Genomic DNA, 11,726 nt, shown 5'->3' with positions numbered 1-11,726 from the left:
CGTTCAGACCTGAATTTCTCTCTGACCTCTAATGATCAGATCACCTAAAGACGGATGTTAACACCAGGTCTGAACAGGGTCCATTATAAGCTCCAGGGTCTATTTGACTTAAACACTTGAGTTAACTTCCTCTTTCATGAAAAGCATAAACTCTCCGTGTCTCAACACCTGACATCCTCAGGAAATACTTGAGTAGCAACTTCGTGAAAACAAAAAGTGTCGCTGAGAGGCTTTTATTAAAGAAAAAGAAGATCAACTTATTGGACTATGCACAAACTCATAGATAAAATTTGTTATTTATTGTTTACTTGTGATCCTATTAAGTGGGTGAATGGGGACGCTGTATTTTTTTGTTGACCGCTAAACTTCGATAAGCAACCTGCTCCCCCTCTTTCCTTCCTACACAGGTGAACAGGTGCCCCCGCCCCTATCCTTGTTTTTCCTGCCAAATTAATAGGATCACAAGTAAACAATAAATAGCAAATAATACGCCGAAAATACAAACCCATTACATCTTATATCATAAGCAACAAAATAATAATAATGTCCTTCTTTAACCAATTTCTGGCTCCTACAACGTGATCAACTTGCATGTTTCCCTGTAACAAAGGGAGTTAAGTTACAACAAATGGGTCATGTGCTCAGTTCAGACGTTTACTGTGCTGAACATGTAAGACGATGACTTGTGTGTGTGTGGAAGCTGTTGTAGAGTTACACTCATGCTCTATACATCTCTCTCACTGGCTCTACAGGTTTCACGGCCCCTCGCAGTATGTTTTTTTGTTTATGAAGCACACACTGTAAACCTGTTCTGCCAGTCACGCGACATGGTTCATGTGGATACAATGATCTGTTTTGCCCATTACGAAAATTTATAGATCAGTCTTTCCACACACGTTGAAGATCCCCCACCCAAGTGGAACACCCACTCACCACAACGTGTCTATCTGCAACCAAAGTGACGACACTCTGAGCGAAGACGCCTCGTTTCCTGCCCGACGCTCAGCAATTGGGTGGAAAAGACAGATAAGCATCAGTCGGTGGTTTCGACAGAATGTGGCAAACACTTGAGGTGTAGTGGAGACCTGGTATCTTTTTTCTGTTCTATCTGTTAACATCCAAATCTGATGACCATGTTTAAAGTGATTCTTTACTGGTTGATTTAAACCACATATCACATCATTTTGGCATCAGCCTAAATTGCTTAATTTAAAGCGACGCCACCTTTTATGTCTCTGTGTGTCTGTATCTGAAGGACAAGTCATAACCTCCACAGAGGAACTAACTTGTGTTTTCACCGCTGTTGGTCGGCTTGCTTGTTTGTGAGCAGCCATACAGATTAGCACGGAACTTAGTGGAAGGATGCATTATGGGTCCGGGAAGAACACTTTATATTTTGTTGTGGATCCAGTCATTTCTACTGTCTTGCACATTGTGAAACAGAGCATGTTTCAACATTTTACTGTTTCCCCGAAGAATCATTAATGGATCTTGAAGAAGATCTATGAGAGCGTGAAGGTTAGTGCAGCTTGACTGGATTGAAGGGAGCTGCTGGGCCTCGGCGGAGGGAGGCGCTCCAATGAGTCTCATTTTTAAAGTTTCTGTCTTTATCTGAAGAGCTGAGAGGGTTTGTGAACTAAGTGTTGAAGGACAAACAGGGGAAACCAAAACGTACTTCCTCTCACTCACACACACACCCTCTCGCAGTTTTTTACCATCTATCTGCCCTCAGGCTTTTAGTCATAGACCCTCAGGCAAACCCAGCCGAGAAACATTTAGATGAACTGTACATATTGTATTGACATTCTTCAGTGTCTTACTGAAGGTCTACAGCCAAAGTTTGTATATAATTAGACAGTGTGCAGACCCTGGTGTCTTCCAGAAGAAAGCATTAACTGAAGCCTGACTCTGTGAATGCAAGGGGGTTTAAGGACATTAGTCTACAGTCATGCTTTGTGAGGCTTAGACACTGTGGCGCTTTGAACTTAACACCTACATCACAAAATATGTGTTTTCCAGCAAGAGGGTGATCCTGGGAAACGAGAGCTGCACAGAAATGTCTTAAAAACAACATTCAAATCCCAGATTACTGTTTATACTCATTAACCCAACATGTAATGTGACCAGAGCTCGAGCAGTTACAGGTGGGGCTCGTCTTCATACAGAGGAGAATACACAAGTACTTTGTATTTTTATTTCATTTGGATTCATCTGTTTTCCCTTTCTGTCTCTTTCTGTTGATCAGTGTCAAAGGGTCATGGTGAGTTGATGTTGTGAAACTAGAATGGCACTTAGTAGAGCACAAGTCACTCCAAGGCCCAACAATCACCTCATAAACCACATTTACATTCACTAGATCTGGATTTTTATCTGGATCTGCACCGAATTGCAGTCCCCTAGACCTAATAATAATAATAATACCTTTTAAAACAGCCATCACAAAGTGCTTCTCGAAGGACAAATAAAAAACAAGAATACAAAACATGAAAGATAGTAAAACAGGAAATATTCCAATACATGTATAGTGAACATTTTTACAGGCAGGGGGGTTATAAATGAACCAAACCTATGTATATGTTGGTCTAAGGCCCAGTGTAGTTTACACTCACCAAACACCCCTCAGTGCTGTTTACCGTCAGAGTGGGTGTCAACACACAAGTGTCCTCTGACTTAACAATCAGGCTTTGACTCAGAGATGTGTGTCCTGTCCTTTCTCCTCCTGTGGCTGCCTGAGGCGGAGCTGAAGGGGCCTCGGTTTGTAAAAGAATTAGAAGTAAAAGAATCATAAAAATGAGAAGTTAACAAACCTCATTTATCTCCCAGGGAACTTCAGAAAAAAATAAACAGGCCGCACGGGGTCGCTGATAAACCTCCTCAGAGCGCAGCGTCAGTGCGCTGCGGCTGTTTGTGTTCCTCCCCTGAGAGGTGTGTGTTTCTGTTTGTGTGTGTCTCTGTCAGTGTGTGTGTGTGTTTATGGAGGGAGACACTCGACGAAGTTTGATTTCGCTTGTGAGCAAACCAGCGACATGGACGCGCGAACCAGCGACGGCTCCGTGAGGACACAGCACCATGACTTCTAACCAAATCCCTGCCCGTGCGTAAAAGATGCGTCTTGGCACCGCGCTGGCGTTTATCAGCGCCCTGATGTTTCCTCTGCAGCTGGAATGTACCCCGACATGTCAGGTGGGTTCTTACAGACACATTTATATATATATACACAATATACAGACAGGTCAGTACAGTATGAATGAGGTCAGTATCACTGTAGTATTATTAATAATTAATAATCACCTCTACACAGTAACTGGACACCTGCAGCCTTAATGTAACGATGCATTTGGACAAGTTGGGTTGCGCAATAACAAGATATTAATAATTGTATCAATTTATTTCTCATCAATAGCAATATATTTAAAGTTCAATATATAGGCCTGTCAATATATTGTTTATGCTTTGAGGAGGGATAACATATAACTGATGTACCTCAGGTTTGTAAAGTGTTCATCAACTTTCACCAGTAAGTAAGAAATCATTTTAAATTTGTTTCGGTAATTATTGATATTCGGACTGATTTAATAAAATAAACTTTTTAATATAAAATGCTTGATATTTTTGCCTTATCTTGGTTTCAATTTAAATTTGGGCCATATCGCCGGGTCCTGTTTGTAGAAGTACTTTCTCCTCAGTGAATGTTTGATGTATTCTCTAAAACTTTTGTCTTTCCTTGTTTCCTGTCTTTACTGCAGAAGGGAAATGGAAATGGTGGTAAGTTATTTTCTCTTTACATTTCAGTGACTACATGTGGAAGACGTGTGTGCTGCTACACTAATGCTGCTCTCTCTCTCTCTCTCTCTCTCTCTCTCTCTGTGTGTGTGTGTGTGTGTGTGTGTGTGTGTGTGTGTGTGTGTGTGTGTTTTACAGATTATGTTGAGGGACACTGCCCTGCCACACTGACCCCGTCCCAGAGCCCAGGGAAGATGTACTCTGAATGTGTCACCCTCCGAGTTTGGATGAAGGCTGATGGTACAAAGTCAAACCATATGCGTCTTACAGTGCAAAGTCCATTCAGTTATCTTGTGCACACACACTTACACACACACGTGATCCTCCATACATTTTATCAGCTTGTATTGTTGCAGGTCAGATTTAAGTTTTGAAAGGTGTGTCCCTCTGGTTTTCCTACAGACTTCTGCCAGGCCCCGAGGATTGAGATTCTCTCACCATTTAAGAAGGTAATCCGACCGACCAAGAAGGGTCAGAAACACAAACACAAGGTGGGTGTTGTTTGCATCTGTCCCCAGAAACGCTGCACATGTACAACATGTCAAAGAGTCACCTCGGTCATGGTGGCAAACTGAGTGGAATTCAACGTTATCATCTCTCTTTTCTCTCTTATCTCTTCGTCTTAGTGTGTCAATGAAAGAATTCCAGGCGAAATCAGAGTCCGCTGTAAGCGAGGAGTAGATACACAGCAGATACAACAGAGCAATACCAGCTTTACCCTGGTGAGAGCAGTTTCTCTTCTGGCTTTTCAAAAACTAGGGATTATTTTCTGAAGATGATTGATGTTGTGTGTGTGTGTGTGTGTGTTTGTTTCAGTGGGAGATTGTATACGATTGTGTCAAGGCCCCTGCAGGGAGGGTTGTGTCTGTGTCCTTCAGCATGAGGTCAACAAGCTGCAATGTCAGCTACACGGTGCCAGGTAAGGTCCTTCTCATATCTGGCGTCAAGGCCTTCTTATTTCTCTTTTTACTTTAATATTTTTTTTCTCTCTTTTGCATTTTCCACATATTCTCCCTTATTCTGTTCTCACAGAATCGTCTCCGGTGTTGACAGATGACCGACACGAGTCGTTGCGTTTATCGTCTCACTCTCTTTTAAACTCCTTTTCCCTTGATTCAATAATTAGGCTTGTTTTGCAGTGTAATCAGTTGTTGCTACTGCTGGAATTGTGTCCTCTCCCGTTGGATTTTACGCCGTCGATTCAGGGAAGGCTTTTCCACTGAAGCGACGCGCACACACCAGTAGTACTGCCTTCTCTCTGCACTGCCCTGTGATTGGTCAAAGTCCCCCCCTCACAGATTTCCCTAAGGCTGGAAACGGAGCCAAGAGGAAGCACAGACCTTTAGTTTTCTCTCAGATTTACATCTTGCTGACAGGTTGTTATGCCATCGTGGCTCAACCGCAGCTTTGAAGGAAGAAAAACAACCATTAAATGACTTGGCAACTTTTTTATCTTGAGATCTTATATGAGACTCAGTTATTCATGCTCATCAAAACATTTAGTAGCTGTTCCCTGTGACTGACAGCGATGGAGGGAAGGACTCTGACAGATAAAGCTGATCAGTCAACATAACTTTTCCATTGATCACACATCGTCTTTCTAAAGCTCAGATTTTCCAACTGTCGCGCAGCAGAGATGCGTTTGCACCAAAATTCAAATTTTCCCATCAGAAATGATAAATAATATCTTTTGATTTAATTTGATTTTCCGTAGATATCATCATCGATGTCCGTCGCAAAGCTGCTTAGAAATCATAGAATAGAAACGTGCCTTATAACTCCAGAACTTTAACAGCTAAACATGTTAGTTACAGATTTCTAGTCATTTTTGTTACCACACAGCTGCTGACTACACTTCACACCACATTTAAATCCACTAGATCCAGATTTACATTTGGATCCACACCAAATTAAACACACTCATCGATGCCAACCCCCTAAGTGTCTCTGACCTTTGCTATCGACATTCACTTTTCATTCTATGAGGAATCACCAAAAATGTTGAAAATTTTCCTCTCGCAGTCTTAAAGAAAGAGGGGGAAAATTCCTGGATCTGTCCAATGATCTGGATTTACATTGAATGGGTTCTTCTCTGACAAACACCACATCCCTCCAAGTTTTGGGTTAATCGCTCCAGTGGTTGCTAACGGACAAACACACAACTAACTAACAAACAAACACTGATGGAAACATAACCTCCTTGATGGAGGTAATAATCGTTAGTTGTTAATCCATGGGTTTACTGCAAAGAGGAACTACTAATATATAAGTTAACACATTTTTAATGCTGTAAAATTATCAAGAATGTAGAAATCATGACAAATACAGGACAAAACTAATTTGCTTCCATTTTGAATCAACCAGAACATGATTATGTCCCAAATAAAAGACTGTAAATATGGACAGAAATAATACTAATAGTAGTAATAATAATAATAGGAGTTATCAGCATTAAAATGAACTTTTCCTTGTTGCCCTATGAATGTTATTTCTGACGGCACACAGACATCCTGTCTGTTTGTGACGTAGATCCAGTGCCACAGTTCGGTGTGTCTGTGAATCGGTCGGTGAAATCCATCACCGTGACTGTGGAGCTGGGAGAGAAAGTGCACACCAGGTGGTGTTACCTAAGAGGCCAGTGCGTTGAGGGGTCACATTCACCGCAGATCACTGTAAGTCTCAGTGGCTCATTCATCTGCATATACTCATGTGTGTTTGGACACCGTGAAGAAAATGTACAATATTGTTGTTTGTATGTTTTTTTTCAGATTGATCCGTCTCAGTCTCGATCAGCTGTTCTTCACATCCCCTACCTGCTGCCCTGCGTGTGCGTTCAGGTACCTGAGCTTCATGCACATTATTTTAAACAGGAAAATTACTTTTGTGTGTTTGTTTTCATCGCTGCACATGACTTGTCTGCATCCACAGGTATATTACACACACACGGACGCCCGCCGAGAGAAACACTGTCCTTTTCAAAACAAGGCACTCACAGGTGAGTTTTTACAGACGATTGGAGTCAGAATCAGACTGAAAACAAGTTCTTGTTTACTTTAAATACTTTTATTTCCATGTGAAACCGAGCTTGGGGGAATCCCATCGCCGAACAGTCACATTAAATTCAATGAAGCTGCACCACTCATTAAAATCCGTTCCAAATCAGAGGAGCATGCGGCCATGCGAAGGTGTTAGATGACATTAAAGTGTGATTGATAACAGTGGAATAAAAACCTCACCCATCATGTGATTATGTTTAGAGCAGGACCCTCCATCAGCTCATAGAGAAAATTGTGTCCTGAGAAAATAATTTTAAAATGAATTTCTTCTCTTTTAAAAGACGGTTCATCCAAAATAACCAAGAGATGAACAGTGTTTACCCAGTGACCCCTAGTGGTGTCTATCCATGCTGATAGTTTTGGTTTGAATATGAGTCAAGGTGAAGGGAACTTTGTGGTTCATATAAAACTGGAAAATGACGTTTAAAAAACCTCAGTGTGTAACTTGTCTTTTCAGAAACAATCCCGCCCACTTAAGAAATTCTTTATGAAGTATTTGAGGGGGGGATTCCCATTCAAGCCCATTCAGCATGATTTTACTTAGATGACTTACTTGGATATGTTTTTTTTTTGTAAATTGATGGAAGAGACATCAGTTCATATTATTCTGTCAGGCAAATTCAAATCTCGTAGGTTTTCACATGAATGCATCCGTGTTGTTAACATATTCATATTCATGCGTTCATATTGTCAAGGCTTCGACTGTTCCTCCCTTCACTGTCTCACCTCCGACTAGTTCCCAGCGCAGCAACTCTGCCTCTTACTGGTTTTAATAGACGTCATCACAGCACTATTTGTATTTGCTGCTTTTACGTGATGCCGTCTTCTTATTACTTTAATTTCCAGATTATTTTTATGAGGGTGCGATTTGCTCCTGTGACTGCTTCATCTGTCAGAGCACTCTGTAAACCCTGTTTTGACAGGTGCTATATGAATTAATTTATTATTATTATTATTATTCTGACTTCATTACTAACATTTTGCGTCCTCACCAGATGTGGAAGACGTGTGGCGCTCGTCTGAAGTCACCCTGTACGAGTCAGTTTTGGAGTGGGCCTCCGAGTGTCCAGTCAGCAGCATGAATATCTCCGCCCTCCTCTGCTGGAAGCAGCACGAGCACCTCTGCGTCCCCGTGCTCGACTCCACACTCGAAGGACACGAGGACGGACTGACCCTGGTACATTTGGCGAGGCCACTGCTGGTGCTGGTGATAGATTCCTAGTAGATACTAATATTCTTAAACACCCCTTGTGTTCCCCCCCCGACAGATGTATAACACATCCACTGTGGACAAACACCCTAAGATGTGTGTGCGGGTGAGAATCAGCTACGTATAAAAACATGTCCATTTGCTTTACGTTTATTGCAGATTCATATTATTTGTATTTCATCTTTGCAGTTTACTCTACAAGGCAGCCATAATATCTCTTGTCCTTTCAAGGCTGGTGAGTCAAACATTTTTTTGGGGGGGGGATACTAAAAAGTCTCACCTCTTCAGTCTGTTCCTATTTCTCTTGATGCCCTCTTCTTCTTGGCTTTTACAGATATGTCCTCATGGGAGGTGAATATTGGATCAGGCAAGCAGAGTGTGTTTGTGTATCTCACCTCTTTGGCTCCAGCAACGTTCTCGATTCAATTCTGTGTCATTAACGAGATGGGATGTTCCCCCATTGGAGCGGAGCACACACTAAGAATGGTAAGTAAATTCTGAGGGAGGGGGAAAAAATGTTGATTTAATGTTAATGTGAGTAAATCTGTGACTTTTCTTATCCACTTCACAGGAGGGGGGAACTGCAGAGACCAAGATGGAACTGCCTCCTCACTTTCTTGTGCAGGCGCCGTGTATCCAGGTAAAGTTCATGCTGCCACTTTGACAGGGTGAAAAAAAAACTGAGTTATTGCACCATGTTCAGAATCAACTTTCTTACTCTTCCTTTGCTTTGTTTTCCTGCAGGTGTGGCAGTCACGTCCTGCTCTTCACGGAAGAAGAATTCTCTGCCCAGACTGTAAGTGTGCTGAAGATGTTTACACACACGGATAATCACACAAGCCCAATTGTACTGACATATGTACCATTGTGTTCCATTACTTCCTGCACGGCGGCATCTGTGCACACGCTGCTCCTCCTAAGTAAATCGATTTAATGACTTTATTTTCCTTCCACAGACGTGCACAACAGACGTGGCCTGTATGTGATGGCAGCTCTGATACTTGTGTTTATTTTTGCTTTGTTGGGATTTTTCATCCACCGTCTCACTAGAAGCGGAGCTGCAGGTTAGTTCACTTCGCATTAAGTACAAGGTCAAGGCTCTGGTTCATTTCGCCTGTATGGTCATTGTTTGTGTCTTTGAGCGCTTGCATGGCTCCATCTTCAGATTTAAAATCGTTTCCTGCCTCTGTGGATTTCTATGCTTGATGTTAACCTTCTAGAAATGCATTGAAATTCTCCAATTCTGTCTTTTCCCATGTTCCTCCAGGCTGGCTCTGGATCCAGAAGGAAGTGCTGCTGGTGTGCTCATCCGAGCAGTCAGCCCACGTCTCTGCTGTGTGTGCTTTAGCCTCAGTTCTGCAGGGGGAGCTAAAGGCCACCGTGCACATGGCTCTGTGGGCCACACAGACCGGGGCCAGGACTGGAGTGGCAGATGTGGGTCCTCTCCCCTGGCTGTACGGCCAGTGGGAAAGCATGCGCAAGGCTCAAGGAAGAGTGCTAATTGTCTGGAGCCCCGAGGCAAAGACCACCTATGAGAAATGGAAGGCGAGAGAAAACGTGGATAAGAATGAGATAAAGAAAGAAAAAGGAGTAGATGTGCAAGAGCATTATGAACTAAATGGAAGAAGACTGGGAAAAGGCAAAAAGAAGGAGAGAGCTGCAAGAAAAGAGGATTGTGTAAAAGACTTATACCCACAGAGGGAAGCCTGCTCAGTGATAGCACCGGTGTTTGCAGGTGCTCTGGCCTGCCTGCAGGGGTCGCTGCAGCAGTGCAGAGGTCAAGGAGTTGCCATTGTCTATTTTCAGGGCTTTGGCCAAAGCAGGGACATCCCAAAAGCCCTCAGAGACGTCCCTCGGTACTGCTTACCACAGGATTTCAGGGGTTTGATACAGGAGCTGGGAGGGATGCAAAGAGAGAGCAAATCGAAGGGGCACTGTTGGCCCAGACTCTTTTCTAAAGTGCAGTCGATATGGCTGGCACGACAGCTGGCCCACAGGCTGCAAACACTGCTGCGGCGGACGCAAGGAGAGAAAACGCAGACTGTCACATCGTCACAGAAAAAGACGTCAGAAAAGACACAAAACAGGCTCAAGCTGTCACCGGCTGCCGATGTGGGGAGACAAGAAACTGCCCAAGAACAAGAGCCTCTTCAGGGGTCACCTTGGAGAGCAGAGAGCCTTTAATCTCAAGTTCCACGCGTCTTACGGGGACAGACTTTTGTTCTGCTGGACACATGATACGTACATGAGAAACAGGAGATGCCGTTCCGCTGTGAACACCTCAGGGCCCGTCACTCACCAGCAACTTTTCATCACTTGACACCGACAGATTTTTGCATATTGCGAAGCGTTAAAGGCTCCATCGCGTCTCGTGCATCTGGCCTCTGACAGAGACCCTTTATGTTGCTTTCCCGACTGAAATGTGAGAAACGACTCTCTCATCTCTGTACCTACGCTCAGCACTATATGGAAATCTGTTTGCAAATCATACCTCTCTTTCATCTAGAGTGCATTTAATGCTTGAACAGGGTTGTGGATGAGGGAACAGATGTCAAACTGTGTGACTACTGTTAACAGACACCTGCAGATTTGCATGTCTGAACCAATATATTGAGCCGAAGCCGTCCCAGCATTTCTGCTTGTACTGAGTTGTGTCTAATTTAAGTCATGTGTGAAAGTTTTTTATTATTTATCCTGTTAGACTTTACATTCTTTACCATTACAAGTCTGCTACTATTGCCTTCAGAGGGATTTATGTGGCGCTGTCTGTGTGCAGCCCGATAATTCAATATTTGAGCACATGCTGGCTCCTTGTATTCCAGCACAGAGTATAAATCAGGCACCTCGCTCATTCAGAACACATTACTGAAAGGTAGGACATGAAAAATATGTGTTACCTCAAAGACTTGTCTGTCTGCAGAGAGATACAGAGAAAACCATCATTATCTCTACTGCTTATCCTTTAACGGTCCAGTGTGTGAGATTAAGGTGAAGGGGATCTATTGGCAGAAATTGAATTTAAAATAATCCATGTGATGTTTTCACTTGTGTTTTTCATCTAAATTATACGAATTGTTGTTGTTTTTTTTTACCGTAGAATGGTCCCTTTTTATTTAATTCTTCATATTTACATCAGGAGCGGGTCCTCTCTACAGAGGCCGTCATGTTTTTTTACAGAAGCCCAGACTGGACATACTAAACACCTTTTGAGTTTTGATTACAACTGAAGGCTACCACAGGTTCTCTTCATGTTTGGAAGGGGAGGGTGAGGTGAGGGCTATTCAGCTGCAACATGCAACTTTTACCACTAGATTTCACTGAATTCTACACAGTGAACCTTTAAGTGTCACAAGAGGCAGCGAATCACAGGGCAAACATGCAGAGACAACAACCATTCTCAACTTAGGTCAATTTAAAATCACCAATTATTTTTTACCCCAAATTTGCACATCTTTCAACCGTCGGTAAACATGCAAACACAGAAAGTCCCCAGGAGTTGAACTTGCTGGGATGCAAGCTCTGCACCTCCGCGCCACTCAGACTAACAACTGTATTATTCAAATATTATCAACTGAAAAAATAATACTTACAGACATTACCTCAAAAGCGTTACAGCAAGAAAACCATGATGGGGATACTTTCCCAGATGGGGGGCCTTCATAGTTCAACGGTCAACT

The 11,726-nt window shown here is 42.8% G+C and overlaps 1 protein-coding gene across 1 annotated transcript; it reads left to right on the top strand.

The window, feature by feature from the left end:
• Positions 1 to 2,926: 2,926 nt before the first annotated feature.
• On the top strand, positions 2,927 to 10,679 carry LOC117764585. The gene is given in 19 exon segments (XM_034590486.1): positions 2,927 to 3,183; positions 3,747 to 3,765; positions 3,922 to 4,023; positions 4,186 to 4,274; positions 4,410 to 4,498; positions 4,599 to 4,702; positions 6,313 to 6,455; positions 6,552 to 6,620; positions 6,712 to 6,778; positions 7,835 to 8,016; positions 8,108 to 8,155; positions 8,239 to 8,284; positions 8,384 to 8,535; positions 8,621 to 8,689; positions 8,794 to 8,845; positions 9,006 to 9,113; positions 9,317 to 10,059; positions 10,061 to 10,469; positions 10,527 to 10,679. Coding segments are annotated over 18 exon segments (2,469 nt in total). The 5' UTR covers positions 2,927 to 3,105; the 3' UTR covers positions 10,370 to 10,469; positions 10,527 to 10,679.
• Positions 10,680 to 11,726: the final 1,047 nt, after the last annotated feature.

This window comes from Hippoglossus hippoglossus, chromosome 7 (assembly GCF_009819705.1).
Source record: "Hippoglossus hippoglossus isolate fHipHip1 chromosome 7, fHipHip1.pri, whole genome shotgun sequence".
NCBI lineage: Eukaryota > Metazoa > Chordata > Actinopteri > Pleuronectiformes > Pleuronectidae > Hippoglossus > Hippoglossus hippoglossus.
This window is presented reverse-complemented; position numbering and strand designations above follow the sequence as displayed.